Source organism: Rutilus rutilus, assembly GCF_951802725.1.
Source record: "Rutilus rutilus genome assembly, chromosome: 4".
Lineage (NCBI taxonomy): Eukaryota > Metazoa > Chordata > Actinopteri > Cypriniformes > Leuciscidae > Rutilus > Rutilus rutilus.
Window position 1 is genome coordinate 20,727,571 of NC_140212.1, and position 27,160 is coordinate 20,754,730.

General features: G+C 37.6%; 1 protein-coding gene across 3 annotated transcripts in view; it reads left to right on the plus strand.

The window, feature by feature from the left end:
- The window catches only part of tbc1d22a (TBC1 domain family, member 22a), a 162,744-nt gene that overhangs the window by 89,539 nt on the left and 46,045 nt on the right, over window positions 1-27,160 (plus strand). For all 3 annotated transcript variants that reach the window (XM_084406331.1, XM_084406333.1, XM_084406332.1), the window contains 2 exons: window positions 554-629; window positions 21,173-21,300. In XM_084406331.1, the coding sequence (XP_084262457.1) occupies window positions 554-629; window positions 21,173-21,300 (204 nt within the window). The remainder of the gene's footprint in view (window positions 1-553; window positions 630-21,172; window positions 21,301-27,160) is intronic.

Here is a 27,160-nt window from a genome sequence, read left to right on the forward strand (position 1 = left end):
TGGAAATATTGTGCATGTTGAATCTAGAACCTTTAGAAATTATACAAAAAGAACTCTAAAAGAACTGTAGCCTATCAAGAATATACTATCATTAACATCTAATAAGAGATATTGTTATTTGTAACGTGTTTACGACAATGTTATTCATTATTAGTTGAATAAGTACACCAGTGTTACTTGAATTATTTTATGCCAGTGTTAGACTTGAAAAGTTACTCATTGTGAGTTTGATTTTACGTTGGTGTTTTTCATTTCAATTTTATGGCATCTGTGTAAACTTAAGTAGTGTTGGCATACTGTCTAACTTGAAACACTTACAATACTTGTAACATTATCATAAGGAACTCCTAACAAAATAACATTGTTGTAACTTTGTTGTACTGTTGTAACCAGTAACAATGGAATTAAGTAAAACCTAAACGTGCAAAACAAGTTCCGTCACAAAATCAGACTCGATTTAACTGTGTTGTAAACGCAAAGGCATTTAGGATGCCAACCCCCCCAAATATGTGTAGAGTTTTAAGTTTCTTATATTACTCTCTTTTCCCTCAAGGACAACTACACCTTCGCTCAGCCTGGTATTCAGAGGAAAGTGAAGGCACTGGAGGAGCTGGTCAGCCGGATTGATGGTGCGTACCCTCCATATATTTTCCTTTTTTCTGCCCGTGTCCTCTCTCTCTCTCTCTCTCTCTCTCTCTCTCTCTCTCTCTCTATCTCTCTCTCTCTCTATCTCTCTATCTCTATCTTTATCTCTCTCTCTCTCTCTCTCTCTCTCTCTCTCTCTCTCTCTCTTTATCTCTCTCTCTCTCTCTCTCTCTCTCTCTTTATCTCTCTGTCTCTCTTTATCTCTCTGTCTCTGACTAACCCATACCCCCCCCTCCCCCCCAGCTGCAGTGTCAGCCCCAATCAGTGCACCAGTGCTTTGGCCTTTAGTAGAGAGCGCTCGCTGCTCTGGCCAGGAAAGCAAAAGGCATTGGAGCATAAGCCTCTCTCATTACTTTCTATTAGGTGGCCGTAATCAGAATTCAATGCCCATTTCTCGGAGACAGGAAGCCCTCTCCTCTCCTCCCGCACAAGGCCTCTATCTCCTCAGCCTGCATTAGACCCAATGATTGCTTTAATTTCTGAGAGAAAGACTGCAGTCAGAGCATATTGTTGATGTATTCACCACACTCACTTTGTGTCTATGTGGGAAATAGAGAGAGAGACTTTGTGTTTCACTCTCATCAGTTTGTAGGCTTTATATAGAATTGCTTGTTCTTTCTTCTACTTTTGTTTTGATTGCCTGCTCAATTCTATACTTTTGCTGTAACACAAGCTTTCTTGTCTTTTCCAGTTTGATTATTCTGTTATTTATGAAACCCATCAGAGTGAAATAAGTAGCAAATTACAAAAAAATTTGCTTTTCTACTAAAGAAATGATCCTTTTTCCAAACACGTGGACAACTGCCTTTAGGCAGATGTTTTGTATCTACATCGGTCTCTTCTGAAAAACAAAGTATACCACCTGCCAAAACTAGATGTTCCTCTAGTTTTCATCAGTCTAGCAGTTTTGAATCAGGAAATGTGATGTATTTCATCGAGACAAGCACATTAACATTGTTTAATGAGCCTGGTGATTGAGCAATATCAGTTGAAGTGTTTGTACTCGGGCTTGTTCTTGAGTAACCTTCACATTGTCAGGCTCCAGAGCTTTTCGCCTGTCACATGTATTGTGTTTAGCCACTCCTGATTACAGATAATGTCTTCTATTAGACATTTAAATGGGGTTTGGAAGTGCCTTGGAAAGAAACCAATGAAAGGGAACAATTGATATTTGGGATTCATGCATATGACGCATGCATATTTTTTCAGTTTTTAGCTCAACAATAACTTCTGCTTTGTGAGTAATTCTGAAGGATGCTGTTAGTGATCCGGATGTACCTGAGTCCTCTGTGACTATTTTTTGTGAAGGCAGTTTATTTATTTATTTTATTGTAGTCATGGCCTACCATTTAGTGCAGGGGTGCCCAATCCTGCTCCTGCCGATCGACTGTCCTGCACAGTTCATCTCCAACCCTAATCAAACACACCTGAAGCAACCAATTAAGGTCTTCAGGATCACTTGAAAATTAAAGGCAGGTGTGTTTGATTAGGGTTGGAGATGAACTGTGCAGGACAGTCGATCGGCAGGAGCAGGATTGGGCACCCCTGATTTAGTGCATATACACTAGGTATATAATATAACACAATTTAATAATATGTTAATAACACAGTGTGTTATTTAACATTATATACTCAAAAGTATAAACATCATCATTGGGATACCACAATTGTAGAATTATCTGCCCCATTAATAATAGAAAAAAAAAATATTTCCAACAAATTTCTAGGTATAACTCAATCTCATGATTTCATATGAATTCGTACAATGTAAATCATACAAAAACAAACGGTTTTCTTTTAGAAAAAGTAATCAGGATGGTCCACCCCTAAACAGAACTGTCACTGAGCAGATCGTACGAAAATGTACAAATGAGACTGGATGAATTGCACTAATTTGCCAAAATGTAAAATACTTACAAATTTCTATGAGATTGTGTTGGTTATTCGCAAATGTATTGATTTGGAAAAGGACCGTCACACCGTGTCCTAACCAGTTATGATGCAATTAGAGTTCAGCAATAAGCAATTTGTCTGTCCACACTAGACATGGCATGGCTATAAGAGACACAACAAAATGAATCACAAGCCATCCCATTAAATCTTTGTCTTGGAATACACTCGTTTATGTTTCTTTTGTTATTTTCAAGATCTGAGTTAAATGATCCATTGTTGCTTCACACATACTCAAATTAAACCATTTTTAATAATATACAAAACACAGTCGGTGCCTGAACTGTCATCCATAATGTTGTAGAAATAGAAACCATTCCAAAAATAGAATCACTTGTATCATATCACAGTCACAGATGGTTTGGACAGAACCTTGGATTAACATAGAAATGATCGTGTGTCATGGCGTCACGACTGGTTAGGACGCAGTGTTCGATGCACAATTGGTTGATGCTTTGGCTTCGTTTTAAACATTGGTTTAATTGGCAAAAATTGGTAATATAACTGGCAGTATTTTCTAAAATGTAAATGACAGAACATTGAGTTCTGGTTTATTCAACTGTTGGATAAAAGCAATATCACACTCCCAAGCATGCTGTTGGTCTAAATATCAATATAAGTTTTTTTGTTTCTTGCCCAAACAGCTGCTCAAACAGAAATGTGCTTTTTGTGAGTGAAGTTTAGATGCCAAACACCTCTTTCACATTTCCCATTACTCCTTCATTTTAGTTAATCTAGTCTGATCAAACCTAATTTGATCGAGTCAATTGGGTGGGGATTTCTTGTCCACATCAGATAATCACTTCTCTTGATTTAGTCCTATGGGTCAGTGTGCTGTGTTCACAGCATAAATCATTGGGTTCGACTCGGTAGGACAAGACGCAAATAGCAATAGTATGTTTTAATTCTTGCCATCTGGGCCAACAGGGACAACATGCTAAGAAAATAGGGTCACAACAGAAAAGCTATTGGTTTCTAACTGCTTTTCAAAGGGGGATACTCTGCGGCCAGCTGAGAGGAAAGTTTTGTTATGTCTTTTTCCTAATGAAAAACAACAAGGCCTCAAAATTTCATTTGGAAGTTAATACAGTAAGGTCAAAGTGCGCATATCCTTGCATTTTTTTTATGTACGACGGCTCTCTCTTACCAGCATCCCTTTATCTCGTCCTCTGAACAGCCCTCACTCAGTTTGGGTTGCCGTTTCCATATATAAAAGACGTGTTCGAGAAGGGAGGGTGTAATTGCTGGTCGCCAGAGAGTTGGGTTTCTGCCATGCTCATCTTCATCAGGCTGCCTGGATTACTGTCGCATTATTTCCAAATTTCCCCCTTGTAAGGACGGCACATGTCGACCTTAATCAGGCTGCTCTTAGATCTGGCACTGTCGTGGTGTTTTACATCATATTCTCCCCTGTAATAAAGTTGGGAATGTAAATCAATCAGGCGAACCCTTTTTGCACTCTTTTCTTCGCCGCTACGCTAAGGCACGTAGCATGCTTGGTCACTCTCCTGTCCCGAACAGAGGTTACCTCTTCCAGCACTAATGAGGCTGGGGGTTTAAAACATGCGGCTGCTGGGAAGGTCTGAGCCCAGACCTGCAGTGTAGTGATCAGGGGTATACGTGACGCCGCTGACGCATGATGCTCCGACACCTTTGTTCACGGGACGTGTTCGTTCTGCCTCCGTCGCCATATGGCTCCGCTCAGTCAGGGTAGAGCTAGGGCATGTTTGTCAGGGCCCACAGCGGCCCACCGACATGACAGGCGTTCCCCGCAGGAAGCCGCCCCGGAACATCAACGAGAGAGGCCGAAGGTCTTCTGACCTCGCAGCTGTGAGCTGTCCGTCCCTTCTCGCTTGTGTTCGTGCGCACCCAGATGTTCGGATACAGATGCACTGTTCAGGTGCTGAGGTCACGCCTACAAAACACCTGCTTTTTTGTTATGCCTTTGAGAGACACTGGCGGGAATAATGCCAGTAATGAATGTGCAGAGGGAAAGAGAAAGAATTGCATCATTTACCGGTTTAGAGTTCTGAAATGCTTCAGAAAGTCTTGCAACTCCTCTAACTGAATAGTACTTTCAGAGAAAAATAAAGTTTATTTGTTCCATTCTGAGTTGCTTGATATTCACTTCACCCCTGGCTTGCACCAAAGAAGACCCATATTTAATTTCAACTTGTTTGATCAATCAAACAAGCAGGGTTTTTCAGCTGTAGCGCCCCCTATGAGCAGTATTTGGCTCAACTTGGCGAGCATGTCATGTTGTTTAAGTACAGTCTTTTTCCGGAAAATTACGATATTCCAATTTTTTTTATACAAAAAAACAAACAAAAAAAGTGTTTGTGTGTGTACTAATTATTATTAATTGTTATTGTTACATAGAGATTGTACCTGTGACAGGTTGCCTGTAAAGCTGAATAGAGAGGGCAGCCAGATGGCATGAACATAGTTTGATGTGAAGTGTGCGGTGTGAGCTCATTTAAAATCTGTCCCACTTGTTTGTACATTCTGTTTGGTGATATGTGCTGTTAATTAGGACTGCAACTAATTATTTTTTGGTAATTGAGCACTTGCAAATTATGCAAACAAATTAAAAAACTGGACTAAATTAAAAGCATGAGCATGACATTATGAACACTTTTTTTCTTATCTTTTTTGAATATGAGTAAAGTTAGGGCAACAGTAAGTTTCTGGTGATTGTCCCAGCTTGTTGTGGGTGGTTTCCAGGGCATTTCTTTGTTGTTACTTACTCCTCCCTTCAATAAACCACCTAATTTTAGGTATCTTTTCCAACACACAAACAGTGCACAATGAGTTACATGGTGTTTTTATGCGCATATTGACTGCCTGACTATGCTTGACTTTGCAAAAACAGCAATAAATCACAACTGAACGACTTTCCAGCATCATTGTTTATGCAATTATAAAATTACATGATTTAGCATTACATATGGAGTAAGGCTTGAGAAAATAAAGGTACTTTGTGAAAGTGCTGTTGAGTTTGACTGAAATAGCACATAGTGGCTAATGATACTGGTATGTGCACGTATATAATTTTAAATGTCAGCGCTATAGAAAGACCTTCGGTTTTATTGTCATAGAAATTTCACTCGTGGGCTTTGCACTGTGCCGTGCTGTCAGGTAAGCCAAAGAGCAAAGAAGCCATTCCTTTCCACTGAGAACAACTTTACAGACTGAAAACCTGACATTATAACACCAGTATGTCTGTGTGTGTGTGAGGTCTTTTTGTGTCCTTTGGCTGTGTGACGTGCATGCAGATGTACTTTCATGCGTAACCCCATGCATTTTGTCATGGTTAATTTTTGTCAAGCCTTTGCCTGTAGTGCAATGTTGAATTTTACAATGAAGACTGCTTTATTTCTCGCTGTATTTCGAACTTGGTTCTCTATCTCTTGCTGTGAGTCAGAAAATAAAGTGTCTGGTTCTGTGAAGTCATTGTGACAGATCAAGCAGATCAAGCTACATTGATTTCTTTTACATTTCCGTCTCCACCAGGCCCTAAGCGGCCTGCCAATTTCCTAACCGTAGAGCGATCCTATGCTTTAATTATCTGCCTGCTTTTCAAAAGAGCCGCAGGCGCTTTTTATAGGATTTTATAGAACACCATAACCACCTTCAAGATATGTCCATTTCCACTTCCTGTTCTCATGATTACATACTGTGGTGAAACACCTTTTATTAAACTTTAACCCACTGCTCTTACCATCATAATGATTTCCAAGAAGTGCCAAGAAGAAGAAATGGATTAATACATTATTCATCATTATTTTGACACCCTTATACTGTATACAGTTGTGGTCAGAATTATTGGCCGCCCTGGTAAATATGATCAAAGATGGCTGTAAAATTAAATCTGCATTGTTTATCCTTTTGATCTTTCATTCAAATAATTCGCTAAAATCGTCAAAAGTAAAAGAATTGAAAGTGGGGGGGGGGGGGGGGGAATTAGATTATGAAATAAATCAGGACAGCACTAAACTGGGGATTCAACATATTCTTCAAAAATGGGATATATTCTAAAACTAGGAGGTTATTATGATTTTTTTTCACTGAAAGCCAATTAAAAACATCCATCCAAAATGTAAAGATAAAATCACAGTAAAAAAAAAAAAAAAAACTTTTTAAGAGTTTCAAGGAAGTAAGAACAAACTGAAAACTCTTCTTTAAAAAATACAATTTGGATATATCCTAAACAGGGTTTTGTAACAAGTCTCTTTAAGCTTTGGGGCAACAGGGTATGTCAGATAGAATTTTAAAGAAAGCTCAAGATCGCCAAGAATTTAACTGACCCCTACCGTTTGAATGGTGTAAATATAATAATAGGCCTAATTTTAATAAACACAGAATAATACCCAACACTAATATTTAGAGAAAACAATTAGACCGCATATACTACAGAAAGGGACCTAGATAAGGGATAGGGGGATGCTGGCCCACTGCTTTACAGGATAGTTTTTATACAGTACAGTACAGGAATTTATTACTGAATCAGCTTTGTTTCATAATTGATCGATTTTGCAGCATCGACTCTTATTGAACTGAAGTGAATCAACATTGAACCGACTCCAAGTGAATTACGATTGTCTTCTGTAGAGCAGCTTATAAATGAATTTAACTCATTTCATAATTTATTTACTTTACAAAACTATTGACCCGAATTGAATCAACCCTGAACTGGCCTCAGATAAACAATCACACTTTGTCTTTTTAGAGCTGTTTTACAGCAGAATTTGAATTTGTCTCATGTTTGATGAAGATTACCTTGTTTATTAATGTGAAACTGCTTTGAAGTGCTATACAAGCGCTATATAAATATGGCTTGACAATCAGATGGTATCTTGGCAGAATAAGTTTCATTGTGGGCTTTATTCCGATGTGCAAGCATGAGTTCTGTGATCAATGACCATGCCCAACATCCCGATCAGCTGAATGTTTCATTGTTCTGTTGCAGCACTTCCATTTTTCAATGTCTAAACTGGCTTGGAAAAAAGAATATACTCACAATAGAAATTTAATACACGATCAGACTGCTAGATAGATGAAGACAGAGAATAGGCAGGAAGTTGCCTTATATGGAGAAGACAAAGAGAGGACATGAAAAGAGAAGAGCAAAGATGTATATCTCCATTACTTTTTGAGGACGTTTACTTACACATCTTTCCCATTGTTGTGATAGGTTTGATTGTTTTTGACCACAGTGATCCGACTCAATCTATTAGCCATGGTGCTGGAGATGGCCTGACCAAATCTTGTTTGATTCCCCATGTCCTTTTAATATAAGGTTATGGGATTCACTGTCTGGGATTCACTGAGTTTTCAGGGTTTTTTTTCACCTGCCAAAATTTGAGGAATTAGTTACGTCCATAACACAAATATGGAGTAAAAGAAAGGTGAAATCTTGATTTGGTGGTGGGCTATTTTGTCTAGAGCAATAAGCAACCATATATAAGCAGAACACACTAGCAACACCCTACCAAACCACACAGAATATGTAAACACTACTGGTCAAAAGTCTGAAATAATTAAAACGCGTCTCTTATGCGCATCAAGGCTGCATTTATTTGATCAAAAATACAGTAAAAACAGGACTATTTTGAAATAGTATTATTTCACACATCCGAAATCCGATCCAGCAACTCATTTGGGGGATCCCCCATCTCATACTCACCCTGTGTACATATGTTCAGGACAATTAAGTATAATAACGATAGTGTATTTGTATAGCAATAACTTGCTATATCCATGCTAAATGTATAAAATAACTATTAAGAAGTGGAAGAAATGCCGCTACAAAGTGGTCCATGCCATGTTTTGCAGATGGCAAAACATGCCATGTTTTGCAGGTGGTCCATGCCATGTTTTCCATCTATTGTCGTCTTTAATGGTTTTCAAAAAAAAAAAAAAAAGCGTATATTTGAATATTGCATATAAGATGTGAACAAAATCTCTGAAATGAAACTTGTACACCTGTTTTAGCCTTTTATTCGACAAAAAGAAATGCACATAAACGGTGATGGAAACATTTACAGAAGAAACTCCAAGTGAATGTATTCGGGATTTAGAAAGTATGTGACTGAATTATTCATTCATAACTTGGAAGTCACCTTTTTGACACTTTTGAAATCTTAGATCTGCACTGGAAATTCATAAAGATGGATGTACGCTTCTGTGCTGTCAATCCCAGAAATTAGACACGTTTTTACCATGTTTTGTCTGTTAATCTCTTATTAATATCATTGTATTATAGAATATCCCAGGAAGGGATGATTTTGTTCTTTTGAACAGAAGGGATGAAAACGCAGGTTTTGTCTCATATTGTTTTTGCTAAAGTCTATTCAGATTTTCGGCATAAATTTTCAATTTAGATGTTTTGCATTTTGTATGTACTTGAATCATTGTGCATTTCCATCCAACACGTTATGCGCATTTTAGAGTGGTGCAGGTATGACTTTACTTTGTTGGCCAAAACGCGGAAGCGGGTTAGCATTTTAGCACTTCCGGTTCTGTTTTTAGATAAAAACTGAAAGAGTTGTCGGAAGCTTAGGGATAGTGCCGTTGAATTCGTGGGACCGTGGTGAAGTTCGTATAGCCTACCTTTAGCTTTTCACTTCTGGCGACTGCATTTATCTGTGATAATTATCTTGATGGACAAAACGTGTAAATATCATGAACTTTTGTTGATCACAGAGCTTGTTTTTAGCAGTAATCCAAAAGCCTATGGGAAAATCTTATTGTTTTTTCTCAAGGGAACCAGTGTGATGCTATCTGCCGGTTGGCCTACAAAGTGACGTCATACCTGCCCCACTCTATATCTTAAGGGAACCTTTTGTCGTGATGGAGCGTGTTGCTTGGGAGAGAGTTATTTGTGTTGTTGGACATCGTTTTATTAAATGCTGCGAGGAGACGCAGAGCAATTGATGAAATATCTCATATGTGGGCTTAAACGACTGCTATGTTCAATATGTCGTTGAGGAAACCTCAATAAAGCCTACCTGCATGTAATTCTATATGGCTGTCAATGGCTATGTAGGAAGAATTGTGTGCCAAGGTCAGACCTTTTGTTGGGCCTAATGCATAATGTCATGGTGTTTTGCATGCACAAATGGTCACAACACGTCATTCGTATTTCCATCACCTTAATGCACATTTTAACTAACACAACACTCAAGATATTCTAGAGCATTTTGAGAGTTTATTTTGTATGTCAACCATTTCCATCCAGTTTTTTTTTTTTTTTTATCAAAAAATAATTGGAACGAAACCCACCTGAGATTGCCCTTTTAGTTACTTTTCCCAACCTCACTAATGTACCGGATCCGTCCCATCCCGTTGTTCCGGAACATCAGAATTTACAAATTAAAGTCAAGTCACCTTTATTTATATAGCGCTTTTTACAATACAGATTGCATCAAAGCTTCACAGTGATAACATGAAAATAATACAACAAAGTTTGTTTTTAGAAGAAAATTGCGTCATCGTCAGTATGGCAGATTGTTGAATATTAAATGTCCGCAACTAAGCAAGCCAAAAGCCTAGGCAACATTGGATGGTAAACACTGTTTAAGCCTCAAATCAGCGTATTAGAATGATTTCTGAAGGGTCACGTGACACTGAAGACTGTACAATTGCATCCCAGGAATAAACCGAATTTTAAAATAGATACAGTATAATAGAATAAGAATATAATAGAAAACAGTTATTTTAAATTGCAATAATGTTTCACAATATTACTCTTTTTACTGTATTTTTCGATCACATAAATGCAGTCTTGATGAGCAGAAGATACCCAGTGCGTAGTTTGAATTGCATCATGTTTGGCGTGTTAATATGATGCATAATTTATATATGTGAATTAGATGGTAATTTTTAGTGAATATCTCTCTCTCTCTCTCTCTCTCTCTCTCTCTCTCTCTCTCTCTCTCTCTCTCTCTCTCTCTCTCTCTCTCTCTCTCTCTCTCTCTCTCTCTCTCTCTCTCTCTCTCTCTCTCTCTCTCTCTCTCTCTCTCTCTCGCTTCATGTCTCGTTCACACTCCACTCTCATTAGGAAACCAAACACACTATTGTCACCGTACGCTTTCACTTCGTTTCGAGGGCTTGTAGTAATTAGCAGTCATATTAGACCATAGCCCATAAGAGTTGTTTAACGCTAAAACAATTCTGTTCGTCAGAAGCGCCCCAGAACGTGAACACTGTTTCCTCTTATCTCGTCTGTTTTGTATGAATACATTGAGGTTCATCAGCATGCAAATTGCTCAAGGTGAATTTATTTATGTAAATTAGGACACAATGTGGGCTTTTTTCCACGCAAATCATATAAGGTTATAAAGCAGACATTAACATTTCAGGTGAAGCAGTACAGAGACTTCTTAGAAAATGATGAGGGAAAAATCTTTGATAATCTGAATGACACCTGAGGTTTATTTTTTTATTATTTTTTTTTCTGTGGGGTTTGCTCTTGCAAATGTAGCTTTGGACATCAATTTTCTTCTTCTGACCCCAACAGAAAAACCTCAGCTGGTATAAAACAAAGTTCTTTTATTTCTTTTTGTTGTCATTTCTCTGTTTGGATATCTTAAAGGGATAGTTCACCCGAAAATGAAAATTCTTTCATCATTTATTGATTCATCATGTTGTTCTAAGCCTGTGTAAGGCTGGAAAAACTGTAAGAGAGGGCAACTCTCTGAGAGAACAAAGGAAATTAACATTTGAACTCACTCTTGTGCACTATCGTCTCGATAAACAAGTCTCACCTCAGAATTATCCTTATCTACATTTATTTCCCTCTTCCCCCATCCCTTCTCCATCATGCTGAGATCACCTAAATTCACCCAAGAATCTATATGGTCTAATGTGAATAATTATCATACAGTATTACACATGTTTGGTCATCATTTAAAATGTCTCAGTGCAACTGGTACAAAGGTCTCATTTAATACGGTTATAAGGTTTTTAAGAGTTTAGAGATTAATTGCACACAAAGGAGGGTGGGTAGAGGAAAGACAGTAACGCGCAAAAACCTTCACCCGCTGACCGGATGCCTCCATTGGGCCGACTGAGTCGGGCTTACACCTGTATGAATTTATTTCTTCTGTGGAATATAACAAGAACAGATTTTTAAAGCATCAAACCATTTTGGTGACCATTGACTTCCATTATATGGACCAAGCAACACTGACACGTTTCTCAAAATATCTTCTTTTATGTTCCACAGAAGAAAGCAAGTAATGCTGGTTTTTAAGCAGGAGAAGGTGAGAGATAATAACACAGTTTTAATTTTTGGTGGACCTATCCCTTTTGATTTCTCTTGGCAGCTTTTTTCATGCACATTCTCTTCCACTGCTGAACATGAAAGTATCTTGTGCCGAACTGTAACTCAGATTGCCCAATTAAGGTTTTTTTTTTTCTTTTTTTTTTTTTCTTGCTCTCATAACTTAGTCCAGCATGTCCATTTTAAAAACGCAATATTTTTTTTTTAATAAATCAAGGCAATACTAATAAAGCTGCCGTCAAGGTTAGCATCAAATTGCATGTCAATTAATTAGGAAGAAAGAAATCAAATAGAAAATTATTAAATGTGTTAGTTTCATTTATTAATTTTATAAATTATTATATTAATATTAAATGCAGATAGTACATTTAGATTATTATAATTTGCTACATGATTAATTTATGTAATATGTATTACAAATTAAATATTTATATAAGGTGAGTCATATATTATTGAGGTCAGGCCCCATTTTTATGGGATGTATATCATGGGAAGTCAGCAGTGCAGTTAAGGCAAATATTGAGTTAGATTGACACACCGATTGCGTGAATTCCAATACCACAGTTAACTTTTATGTCACATTGCAAAAAAATGAAATGCACATCCAACTTATTTTCACATATAAGTTGCCCAGAACAGAATTGAAAATGTCATATAGACCTTGATTTCTGCTGATCACACTGTTATCTGAAAACTGGATCTGGGTAGGGGAAAAAATTATTTAAGCCACCATCAGCTGTGAGAAAAAAAGAAAGGAAAGAAAGAAAGGGAAAAAAATGCTTTTTTGTGGTTGTTTGTGCTGCCTTGGTCCCTGATAAATGTGTGCATTATACCAGCCTGGTTTCCATTTACTTTGCATGAATCAACTCTTTGACTGAGGATGCGGATGTGATGTGGATTCGTAATGTGGATTATTGGACTGTTGTGGGCAGTTGTGGCCTAATGGTTAGAGAGTTGGACTTTAAACCACAAGGTTGCGGGTTCGGCTCCACAGTGAATGACTGCCCATTGCTCTGGGTGTGTGTGTCCACTGGCTTGCAGTGTGTGTGTGTGTTTGCTACTCACTGCTCCTAATGTGTGTGCACTAACTTGAATGTGTTAAATGCAGAGGACAAATTCCGAGTATCGGTTACCATACTTGGCCTTCCCTTCACTTCCCTTCCCTTCCCTTCACTTCACTTGACTTGACTTCCACCTTATGAACAAGCACAGGAAGTAGTTTTCTGCCATGATGATAAATGTCATCTGTACAATCTTGACAGTGCAATGACAATGGCTACTGTCAACTGTCACATCTTCAGATCTGTGAAACAGTGAATAAATAATCCATACACGCATACATATTCAGAGAACGGAACCATTAATCTGTGAAAAGGTGGCCTGGTCCAAAGTTAAGGGGTAGTTGGCGTAAAAAAAAAAAAAAAAATGGTCCAGTTCTGATTAACTTTCTTTGTTTACTTTTAATTGCATCTTTCTCATAAAATTATATAGTGAGTGTTATATAATCTGAATATACTGTACTTGACCAGGTGTTATTTGATACCATGACCAATGGTATCATTGATATACTATTATAGTTTTTATTAATTAGGGGCCAAGCACCGAAGGTGCGGAGGCACCTATTGAAATCGTTGGCCTTCTTATTATTCTTCTTCCGTTTCTTTTTCGTTTCTCCTTCTCCTTCTCCTTCTCCTTCTCCTTCTCCTTCTCCTTCTCCTTCTCCTTCTCCTTCTCCTTCTCCTTCTCCTTCTCCTTCTCCTTCTCCTTCTCCTTCTCCTTCTCCTTCTCCTTCTCCTCCTCCTCATGTTTATGCTAAGAACTTTTGAACCGTAAAGGCCAGAAACAAAAATCTTGTTTCCTCTGATTATGTGGCTCAAGCCGATTCGATTGCACCCATAGTATATCACAAATACGCAGAATTAAAGTATTTCAAAATATGTCTTGGCGAGTATTCACGTAAACATTATCTGATATGTCTTAAGTGAACGGTTGGTTAACTGTTGGGGAAAAACATCTGATGTGTAATTATTAATTACAGTGTGTCTTAATATATAGGCTGTCTGTTTCATTAATGTTAATCAAACAATTATCTTATCATGGAAAAAAAAAGTTGAATATATATTTTTCCTATATATATTTGGTTTTGACTTGGTGTGTGCCAAATTTGGTGTTATTACCAGGGATTTTACGGTATGGTTGCTAGGTGATTTTGTTTTGGATTTCTTTGGGGGAAGTAAAATAACAGATTCTTAATACTGTGTGTCATTACCTGGATAATCCACAACTGTGGTGTGTTTTTGTTATTTATTTTTTTATGGTTGTTCTTGAGTCTCTTGTTTGTCCTGAGCAGTTAAACTGCCTGATGTCCTTCAGAAAAATCCTCCAGGTCCCGAAAATTCTTTAGTTATCCAGCATCGTTTGCATATTTGAACCCTTTCCAGCAGTGACTGTATGATTTTGAGATCAGTCTTCACACTGAGGACAATTGAGGGACTCAAACACAACTATTAAAAAAAGGTTCAAACATTCACTGATGCACCAGAAGAAAAGACGATGTGCCAGGCGGGTGAAAACTTTTGTTTTGTGCTTTATTTTTTATTCTTTTTTTTTCTATTTTTTTTTTATTGCATGCCACATCTGAGCTGCAATAAATGGCCTGTAAATATATCTAAATCCAAATCCAAATGCAGCTTCTAAAAAGAAATACCTAAAAAAAAAAAATATATATATATATATATATATATATATATATATATATATCATGGCCTTTGTAGCCTTAAAGTGCATGTTTAATACATTTTATGTTATATTTTGTGGGTAATTTCTCAGCCAAACTATCCCTTTAATGGTTTTAGTTTTAATTTTTGTTTTAGTTAATGATAACATCCCTGGTTCCGTCTGTGTGGCTCATGTACAGATACAGCTGCTCGCCCCTGAAGGTGGGTGCTGTAGACCTCCTCTTTCTCTTGGTGTCTGAGCGGGTTTTGGCTAGAAATGCAGTGAGGGCGAGACAGAGGGTCAGTGCAGATGTAATTATGGGATAGATGGGCGGGGGCAGAAGTCGAGCAGAAGTTCATTGCTCAGCAGAATCATGGCAAACAGCTCACTTGTCTTTCTGTGAACTCTGACCTCCGTTCCCCATCCTCCTCAGAACCTGCATGTGTTTTGCTGCATTGAAGGTGGAAAGAACATGCAAGCAAATGCATTCTGCTAGCTGAAAATCCTTATTCTGCTAATAAAGCTGCAAGGCCTATTCTGAGATATTTTTTATTTGATATTTGATATATTTAGACTACCTGAAACTATATTTTCCCCAAAGTTATACCTGGTAGTTCTTATTGGGGTTCTGATGTGAATATTTTCAATTTATGGTTATTGGCATAGAGCTATTTTTAGATTCACTCTCAAAACGCTTAATGAAGATGATTTTAAAGGTTTTTGAAAGGACCATGAATACATAAACACTTGGAATATGATGTTAAACTAGAAGTTTTGTTTTTTTGTTTTATTCTTCTTGGACATCTTTATCTGTCGCTCACCCTTTAATTAGGATACAAATATGAGGATTTTGATTTGCAGTTCTAATAAGCAAAATTGGTGTGTTTGTTTCGTCAGTCTATCGCTTCCGTTTCTTGGCAGTGAGATATATTCAGCGTTAATGAGTGTAAGTTGTTTATTCAGGAGGATTGGATGTGAGAATGACACTGTCAAGGCAAGTGTGAGGTTCGACAGAAGCTGATCTTCAGCGTGGGTGGGTGGGTAAGCTTGCAACTATAGCTTGATATAGTATTTAAAACCAAAATTCCAGTCGGGTCATTTAAAAAAATTGCAATAAAATCAAGAATCTGTGATTGGTTAATTCTCTGATTTAATGTCCAATGTTTTCGCTTGCGAAATTAATTTTAATTTTGATGGCTGCAGCACACTCCAAAAAAGTTGGGTCACATGCAAAATTACAGAATATTTTAGTTAAACTGTGTTGACAATTGTGTGTCCACAATTAGCAGGTCAATTGGTAATATGTGAGGTTTTCGTGATTAAGTCTGAAAAGGAGCATCTCAGTCTTTGCAAGAAAAGATGAGCAATGGCTCACTACTTTGTGCCAAATTTCATGAGAGAATTGTCAAACAATTCAAAAATCACATTTCTCAACACAAGATTGAGAAGTATTTAGGTCTTTCTCCAACTACCGTACGTAATATTGTGAAAAGATTGAGGGAATCCAGAGAAATCTCCATTTTTGAAGGGCAAGGGAGGAAACCTCTGTTGAATGTGTGTGACCTTCGAGACTTCAGATGGCATTGCATAAGGAATCAAAATTAACTTTAACATTGAACATGTTTTCTTTGTACTTTTATCAGTTAAATAGAGATGGTTAACCTGTTAACCGTTGCCAGTGCGCCCGCGCACTGAAGCGTTATTTATTTATTTAATTCAAAATTACTATCAGATTTAATGTTATACCTTGACAAACTATACATAATTAAAAAGATATAATACTCAAGTTTCAGTATTTGACCACTATTGTATTCTGAGAAACTCATAGTGACAGTTATGTCTTAATTTGTGTCAGGAGTTATGAAATGAAAAAATGAGTCGATACCTTTAATATGAATTATGCGCGTCAGCCGCTTTCATTCATAAAAAACTCTGTGCTGTCGTCATGACAGCGATACACAAAACAACGTCCCTCAGGGCTTTAGCTCAAAAATGTGCAGATTTGGAGAAATATTGATAGATTCTCATAGATTTACATCATATTTCTATAGACAGGAATAATATTTATTGAATTTATAGTCGATGTAATCTTTGAGCATTTGGTATTCCGATACTGTGTTTTTTAATTCATACCAATAGCCTGAGGGCGCTACATGCACAATAATAGTCCATATATGGAACATGAAGAAGAGCCATGACCATGTGACATTCCAGGACGTCACTGATACACACAAAGCTAACAAGAGATCGCGCTGTAACATGCAGATACAGATGTTTTGAAGACAATAAACATGATTGCACTGATATTTGAGTTACCTGTGTTTTTCAAGCCATGCCAGGTATTTTCATAATAATAGATTATATTTATAATGTAATGCTAATCTATATAGACCTATTTTTTTACAGTCTATGATATAGACTATCATTGTGCAGAACACTATCCAATAGTATATTTTCTGTCTGATTTTTTTTTATCTGAAGCCAAATTAGATCACATAAGATTATTTAAAATACTCAACGTGCGTTAAAAAGTAAGTTTAGAGCACAAACATGGTTTTAATCTCATAAATTGTCGTGTATTGATGGTGTGCTAAGCTAACATGCTAGCTAGCCCTAGGTGCACCTGCTACCTAGAAGTTATACTTTTATTATTTTTTGAATGCTACCTGAAATGTGTCTTTATTCAAGAAATGCATTTGATACAGTTTAAAATGTGAGGTAAACTTTGAGAAAAGAAATTAGGGACTGGAACCCTATGAATAGCCTGTGAATAGCCAGTCGTTAGTAGCTATAATGCAGACAAAAGAAATGCATATTTCGAGCCATAACCAGGCTGGAGAGGTGTGAATGTGTGCAGGGGGAGACTGAGACTGAATGGGGATCGTCTGCACCACAAAACAATAGAGACAATATACTGGATAGATGGTTAGAAGATGACAATAAACATCAGTAGCATTTTAGCGTCAAATCAAAATAAAGTCATTTGACATGGTCTTGAAAAACATTTAACTAAATACAGAGTTTTGGACTTATTATCTTCAGATTTTAAACATAGAATGTTTAGACATATGGCTTTAGCTGTAGTGCATTTCTAGATTGCTCCAGTGCCAACTTCAATTTTATTTTCATGAGGATGTTTCATACAAATTTATTTCTAATAATTTTACAAAACTTTGAAGCTATTTATAACAATTTTTGTCATTATGACAATAATTAATTCTACATTTACAATAAACTGCCAGGTGTCAGCTTTCAAATGAGATCATACTTGTGCTTTTAATGCAAAGGGTTCATGAACTGTATCTGTTTCAGTTTGGGTATGTCATTTCTGGGGATTTTTCAAAAGTGGGGTTGCAGCTTAACAGGTTAAAGAGAATTAACATCACAGATTCTTGATTTTATTGCATTTTATAAAATGTTCCAACATTTCTGGAGATGGGGTTGTATATTGTCCTTATGATGACATTCTCTGTATGACATTCGTATGATATTTGTAGAGTAAATACAAATGTCATAAGAATCCAGAAGAACCCAGAGGAACCATAATTTTAAGCAAACAAGCATAGTTGCCTCAATATTCAAATGTTTATTACAAGACGTAAAATACAGTTCTTGTGAGTAAAATATTTCTGAGGTATAATCCCATTAATAGCACTCAAGGCTGACTAGGAACATGAGATGTTCCAGCCATGACTTCCTGTTTCACAGAAAATATGAGGTAAAACAAAGGCCAAATTCCTTTAATCACCCATCACAATTGTTAAAACAAAAAAATATACTGTAGTGCAGCAAAAGATTGAAAGTGGCTGTTAGAAAATAGTTAAAGCATTGGAAATTTCATTGTTCCACCAATAATTAAGAAGTTCCAATAAACTAAATATGTTACAAATCTGCCCGGAAGAGGACGAGTGTCTATATTTTCTTAATGCACTGCGAGGAGGATAGTTTGAGTAGCCAAAGACTCTCCAAGGATAACAACTGAAGGATTGCAGAAATGGGTCTGAAAGCCTCTAAAAATGTCAAACGCGAGGGAAGGATTCAGGAAAAGTCATCTGCTTTTTCAGTGCCAGACACTACTGGGACTTCAACAAGACTGAGTTATATAGTCAGATGAAACTAAAAAAAGCTGGGTTTGGTGCACACAGGGATACTTTTTTTTATTTTTTTTAAATACACATGTCTAGAGTTAAATATATTGCTGTCTTTAATGTTGTGCGCCTTTTTTTTTTTTTTTTTTTTTTTTTGCTTGAGGTCCTGGACCTCTTGTTCAGATACATGGCATCATGGATTCTATCAAATAACAACAGATAAGAAAAACCAAAACCTGACTCCCTCTGCCAGAAATCACATACAGTAATGGGCCTTGGTTGGATCTTCCATCAGGACAATGAACCAATACAAACATCAAAATCAACACACAAAAAATAGGTCACTGAGCACAAAGGTTGAGGTTAAGGTTTTGAACCATATAGATGAGTTGGTGAACTGAAGAGGAGTGTGCACCAACATGGACTTGGGAATTTGAAGGATCGTGAGAGATTTTGTATGGAGGAATGGTCTCTGATCTCTTGTCAGGTGTTCTCCAGCCTCATCTGGCATTACAGGAGGAGACTTTATTGAAAAAGAATGTTCTATTAATCAAAGATTCCTTTTTTTTTTAAAGTAGCACATTTTCCACAAACCATATAAAGCAGCACAACTGTTTTCAACATTAAAAATAATTGTTTCTTGAGCAGCAAATCAGCACATTAGAATGATTTCTAAAGGATTGTTTGACACTGAAGACTATTTTATTATAATGTTATATTATATAAATATAGCTGCAAGCAGCAATTAAGGGGCCAAGCACAAAGAAGGCACGATAAATCAGGCCATCATGGCTGGAAGCATCAGACCAACTGCAATGAGCAATTTAAAGCACATTAAGATTATTTTAGGCAAAATGCCTGAAAAATCAAATACAGTCACTAGTAATATGTTTTAATGGTTTATCACTTTTGACCAATAGGTGGCTCCGTTATGAAATTGGGTATCGTTCGACTTGGCATACTGTACCGAATCTAAAGAGACAAGTTTTGTGATTTTTGGCCAAACCTTTCAGAAGTTATTAACAACTACTGAAAAGTTTCATATCTCCTGACCATTAGGTGGTACTGCGCCAAAACTATGCAAGTAACCTCAGGTCATGGTTGTCATGACACACACCAAGTTTGGTTAGAACACTCAAAAGTATTGAGGAAATATAGCCTCACGTTTATTTTGGCGGGCACTTCGTCGAATTAGTTCGCACATTATTCAAGAACGGTTTGATGAATCTACTTTAATTCCATATCTTTTTGTCGGCATGGTCAGGAAATAATCTGTTAATTTTCGTGAAAATCGGAAATCGGAAAATTTGGATGCTAAACTATTATTCATTACAGGCTTTGTACGTTAATTCACTCACGTTCCAATATTTAAAAAATAATCCTTTTCACATGCACAAAAATGTGCTTGGAAACGCTGAATGCTAGGCTACGAATTGTACGACTGACTATTTAAATAGAGAAGTTTAATTTTTATATGTTAGGTTGACTATTTTATTTTGATAACGAACAGGCTGCGATGTCAAGATTGCAATGCTGCATGGAATATGTTGTGTGCGCGTGAGGCGCCAGTGCGATTGAACAGTGGAAACATGTCAACATACTCCGTTATTTTGTTCATGCAGGACATGATTTGAAACTGCAAAGTGTTTACTTTTATTTGTGTACACTTACAATAAAACTCAACATTGTGCTTTTGTAAAACAAAGGGTTTGCGACCCAGGGTTTGAAAACCGCTGCCTTAGAGACTCCAGATTTGCTATGGTGACAGTTCAGACTGTCCCCTAACTGTGTGCCAAATTTCAGAACTTTCCCGCAAGTGTTTCTATGGGCTGCCATAGACTCCCAGAACAGAAGAAGAAGAATAGGAACGATTATAATAGATGCGTACGCACCTTCGGAGCTTGGCCCCTGATTATATATAATTATATATTGTGAATATTCAGTATATCACCCACAACCCTCAACCGTATCCTATCATACGTGTGATGGCCAAAGATTGCCATCTTTATCAGGAGGCGAATGAAGATGCCTATATTTCACGCAGTCATGCATGTTACACACTCTACCCATCAGTAGACGCGTCCCTGTTGATTAAAGAGACACCCATAAATAAAGCTGGCGTTTCTTCTCTAACATAACGCGCTCAGACATTGGGTTGACAGCTGAGTAATTACCTCATGCTTACATGACAGCGTCGAGCACATGATGGCATGGACGGAGAAATTCTTTACGGCTTTATTAGGGTGTTATGTCTTACGCCCGGCAGGCTGTCATCCATGAACTGTGTCTGCTGTCTGTGAGCGGGAAAAGCGGCGAGGAGAATAAGTGTTATTGTTGTGTTGTGTCCGCCGAGCGCCTGTCATTTATTGTTTGGTCTCAATTTTACTGAAGAGATTCTAATGATGCTTTAATTGTTTGCGATAGATGAATAGGGTGATTGACGACAGGGTGGTGATTTATTGTGCTGTTTTTTTTTTCTGAACAGAGATGGTACATCGCCACATGCAGCAGTATGAGGTGGAGTATTTGCAGTTTGCTTTCCGCTGGATGAACAACTTGCTTATGAGAGAACTTCCTCTACGCTGCACCATTCGCCTGTGGGACACTTATCAGGTAAAAGAGACCCTTAACAGTCTTGGTGCGATCAGTTACATATAAAAGCGATGCTAGTGTTTTTAAACTGAAAATGGTTATAATTTACTCACTCTTTGCCCCTGTTCGCCTTTATGGTTAGTAAAAAAAATAAAAATAAAAATAGGGATGTGCAACGATTCATCACATCCAAAATAAAAGTTTGTGTTTACATAATATATGTATGTGTACTGTGTATAATTATTTTGTATATACATATACACACACACATGCATGTATATATTTAAGAAATATTTGCATGTATATACTGTATATACATTTATATATAATTTATATTATACAGTGAGGAAAATAAGTATTTGAACACCCTGCTATTTTGCAAGTTCTCACACTTAGAAATCATGGAGGGGTCTGAAATTGTCATAGTAAGTGCATGTCCACTGTGAGAGACATAATCAAAAAAAAAAATCCAGAAATCACAATGTATGATTTTTTAACTATTTATGTGTATGATACAGCTGCAAATAAGTATTTGAACACCTGAGAAAATCAATGTTAATATTTGGTACAGTAGCCTTTGTTTGCAATTACAGAGGTCAAACGTTTCCTGTAGTTTTTCACCAGGTTTGCACACACTGCAGGAGGGATTTTGGCCCACTCCTCCACACAGATCTTCTCTAGATCAGTCAGGTTTCTGGGCTGTCGCTGAGAAACACGGAGTTTGAGCTCCCTCCAAAGATTCTCTATTGGGTTTAGGTCTGGAGACTGGCTAGGCCACGCCAGAACCTTGATATGCTTCTTACAGAGCCACTCCTTGGTTATCCTGGCTGTGTGCTTCGGGTCATTGTCATGTTGGAAGACCCAGCCTCGACCCATCTTCAATGCTCTAACTGAGGGAAGGAGGTTGTTCCCCAAAATCTCGCAATACATGGCCCCGGTCATCCTCTCCTTAATACAGTGCAGTCGCCCTGTCCCATGTGCAGAAAAACACCCCCAAAGCATGATGCTACCACCCCCATGCTTCACAGTAGGGATGGTGTTCTTGGGATGGTACTCATCATTCTTCTTCCTCCAAACACGTTTAGTGGAATTATGACCAAAAAGTTCTATTTTGGTCTCATCTGACCACATGACTTTCTCCCATGACTCCTCTGGATCATCCAAATGGTCATTGGCAAACTTAAGACGGGCCTTGACATGTGCTGGTTTAAGCAGGGGAACCTTCCGTGCCATGCATGATTTCAAACCATGACGTCTTAGTGTATTACCAACTAGGGCTGGGCGATATGACGAAATATATCGTCTGGACGATAGAAAATGTCTATCGTTTTATATAAGGCTCTATCGTTTACGCCACGATAAGGCGTTTTACGGCAAAATTAACCTCACGGCATGCCTATGCACGCTGCAATATATAAACAAACATGGAGGAAGACGGTAGTAGACGCGGTTCAGACCAGGGTAAGTTAATTCTCAACTAGATGACCATCCAACCCAACCCGTTAGTAATTCCACAACAGCGCGCATCTGTGCATTCATTCATTCACACACACACACACACACACACACACACACACAGAGAAAGAGAGAAACGCGATTCATATTTAAACAGTCTTTTTGCGTGTACAGACACTATTGCGATTAGAACAAAGCAAATATAGAACTGACCTATTCCTCAACCGGATCCGTTGCTCCTCGAAATGAAAACGAGGTGAACCTGAAAGTTAACATATCCAACTGATTGGGGGTGTTCACAGGTTTGCGTGGATCGCCTCAGATTATTTGCGTTTGAATAGCGCGCGCTCTCCGTAATTAAGATCAAAGTCAACAGAATATTTTGAATCTCTTTTGCACTTATAAGAAAAAAACCTATCGCGCCGGCGCGATTGTCGAACCCAGGGGGTTAAAAAATAGATTTTCGCCAAAAATCCTCTTTGGCTCCGCGGCTGCCATGGTAAACAACGTTAGCCGACTGAAGTCTCACGTCACGTGCGAGTCTAGAGCGAAGTGATACATACAACCGGCACATCCGGGAACTTAACTTTAAATTTCGTAACCGCCCCTTTTTAGGGGAAAACAAACCAGACTTCCCATAGACTTCAATACAAAATAGCGGCACAAAACAACGTCCGTACACAGCAGGCAGACGTGTATAACTTCAGAAATCACTTAGATGAAATATGTCGAGTAATTATATGTCCACCCTGCCTTCCATAGAGCGTGAACGATACATTTATAAACTTAATTTGGGCAACTTAAAAACATGTCCCTACCAGCGTCAAATTGGTCTAACAACCCCACCCAGTGGCCAGAAGTGTCTTACCCGGACATTTACTCGTACCTCATCGAGTCACCAGGTAGCCAGTGAATGATTTTACTTCGGTTTTAAGAAGTAAACATCTTTAAATGTATAATATTATGTCTTTATATTTAGAGTAGCTACTGAGTGCACTTTTCTGTCCAGCCATACAACTAGCCTGATTTAGCTTTCGATAGCATCATCCGTAATTCATGATATTTCCATAACTGCAAGATATTGAGGATAATGGCAGGCAGAGATGGGCATAAATACATGGAAATGTATTTAAAATAAAATAAAAATACACAATACTGTGTGGAAAATTTTAATTAAATACAAATACATAATAGGGGTAGCCTATTGTGTGAAAAAAAAAATGTTTAAATACAAATTACATGTTTGTAAGGGTTAGTACACGTCCTCAATCCGATACTGTGTATGGCGCTCGCCGGTTTGTTTTCCCCTAAAAGTGGGCGTGAACCTTTTCAGAGACGTTCTATGACGCTACGCCGGTTGTATGTATTGACATGACCAGGCTACCGTAGCTATGGCTTGGATTCGTTAGCAAACATTGCCCCCCTGTGGTATTTGCATGTTACTATCACAAGCATAATGTTGTGGCCTGCCCAGAAAAACGTTGGTTCTAATAATTATTTACCTCCGCCAACAGCGAGACCGGCCAATGTTAGAGACCCGGCCGGTAATGGAATACAGGCCAATATTAGAGGATTTACGGTAGACTATTCATGAACTGAATTAACAGAAAAATTGCTATATCGTTATGTATATCGTTATCGGGATATCAAATGAGCTATATCGGGATATGAAATTTTGGCCATATCGCCCAGCCCTAGTATTACCAACAATAACCTTGGAAACAGTGGTCCCAGCTCTTTTCAGGTCATTGACCAGCTCCTCCCGTGTAGTTCTGGGCTGATTTCTCACCTTTCTTAGGATCATTGAGACCCCACGAGGTGAGATCTTGCATGGAGCCCCAGTCCGAGGGAGATTGACAGTCATGTTTAGCTTCTTCCATTTTCTAATGATTGCTCCAACAGTGATGTGGAGTGTAAATAATAAATGGAGTGGAGGTGGACATTTTAAAGGCAGACTAACAGGTCTTTGAGGGTCAGAATTCTAGCTGATAGACAGGTGTTCAAATACTTATTTGCAGCTGTATCATACAAATAAATAGTTAAAAAATCATATATTGTGATTTCTGGATTTTTTTTTTTAGATTATGTCTCTCACAGTGGACATGCACCTACGATGACAATTTCAGACCCCTCCATGATTTCCAAGTGGGAGAACTTGCAAAATAGCAGGGTGTTCAAATACTTATATATATATATATATATATATATATATATATATATATATATATACAGTGAGGAAAATATGTTATGTATAAATAACACATTTTTCTTAAATAAATGCATGTGTGTATTTATCTACATAATGCATAATTTACTGTTTTTACTATGGTAAGTACATGTAACATATGTATCAAGGACACTGTAAAATAGTGTTACCGTTTTTTTTTTATAAAACAAAAATAAACAAAGATTTTGAGTATAACACAGAGCACGGTTACATGCACACCGATACGCTAATAACTCCCAAAAATCAGCTTATTGGAATAACCCGTTGTCCCGGTTTACATGCAAACAAACAACATGGTAAACAGCGTTTACAAGACTTTATTCATAAATCAGGTAAAACCTATTTCCTGGTAGTGCCGTCAAAATGTAATCATGAGTCTATCTGATTCCGAGTATTCAATTTGCTGTGTCGGTTGAGATGTTCAAAAAAAGCATTAGAAACCGAAGAGCGTTCCAACATGTCAGCGGGGAACTTACAGTCTCATATATTTTCCTCTCATGCAGTTACAGATGCAGCATTTTGACTGAACCACTTCTACGTCTGCTGCACATGATGAGAACACATTTTTATCATTTCTTTGGTCGAGAAAGAGTCGCAATTTGTGATATATTTCCTCCTCCCTTACCGCGAAATGCTCACTCTGTCTAAATCTGCTTTCCCGTCACATATCACACACGAGCGCTTCAATGAGCCGACTTAACGCAGGTTAACATGCCGGGTGAAATCGGGGTAAGGGGCAAAACTCTGGCTGTGTTGACCGGTTTATGCTTAAGCCGTTTATGGCCTTACACTAATGAAGGAAAACGGGTCACATGACCGTATTGACATTGTCGACTTGAGCACAATCGGGTTAAGAGTGTGCATGTAAACACATGCATGCTTAAGAAAAACAACAAAACACTTTTTTTTTTGACCATCTAGAACCTTTATATCTCGTAATTGCTTTTTCATTTTAAACGTTCTTATAATGACTGTTTTTATCTTCTACTCTGAGGCAGAAACAGAAATTCCATAGATGTTGGCTATGAGAGGATGGTTTGTCGCTGTTGTGACGGTCCTATAAAGAGGATGTATTTAAAGAATCAACATTTCTGAAAACTGAAGCACTGCACACTATTTAAAGACCACTGCTAAAATTATAGTCAATAATAACAAAAAAAAAATCAATAATAAAGAGATATTTAATAAACTAATAATACAGATATTATTATTTTTAAAAAAAAAAAAAAATGTAAATGTAAAAACTGTTTCTTCACGCAAAGCGATTGCATGACCTCAGAACATTTGATGAACAAGATGCAAAATTAAATCATGTTTCTTCTTTCCCCTTCTCAATACATATCGTTTTTATTGAAGTACAAACCGTTCTTCAAACTTCTGGAATTCATTTCTGTAATATATAGGTACTCCAAGTTTTTGTTTCTGAAAACAAGCATTTTTATAATAATTTCAGGAGAAACACAGATATAAGATGCAAAGGAACTCTTTAAGACACAAAGAAAATCTTTGACGGTTGTTTAATTTTAATACATCCACCTTACTATATGTCAATTCTGAAAAAACACAGTGAAAATGTATCTGCTTTTATAAGCTGACATTTCTGAAGGCAGTTGCTTAACATTTAGGTTTTCCTAGGTGTAGATGGCTAGATTTTTTAGCACAAAGCCATGAAAAGACCCCAGAGCATGAAAGAAGAAGAATCTTTAGTACAGCCAGGAACTTCCGAGGTGTTACTGACATCTAACCCAACACTTTCACGCTGTTCGCTATATAACAGAGCTGCCATTTCCGAGTGAATGCAACGGCCCTGGCGCTTCCGTGCACTCAGCTCAAAATAGTTGGAAAATTATGCTTAATTCTTTCTTTGGAAGATTTTCAAATTACTTTCATGGTAATTTTGTGCCATTATAAGTATTTCTTTGTCTCTTAGTTGCATGCTTTATGCTTCCTTTTAACAACAGACGGCTACTGCCTTAAATGTCAGTCTCCTTTCATTTCTACAGCACAGAGGAAATGCTTTCAATGGCTAACTGTCCCTTTATTCTACTTGACTGATTTGGATTTTACACAGATTGTAACCCTTTCGAGTAGACAGTTCACATGGTTTGTTTGCCTAGCTGTTACTCACTGGGGACGTGTCACTGGATTCTCTCCGACAGCACCAGCCTCGTCATTGATGTGTACGTTAGCGCGGAGGGC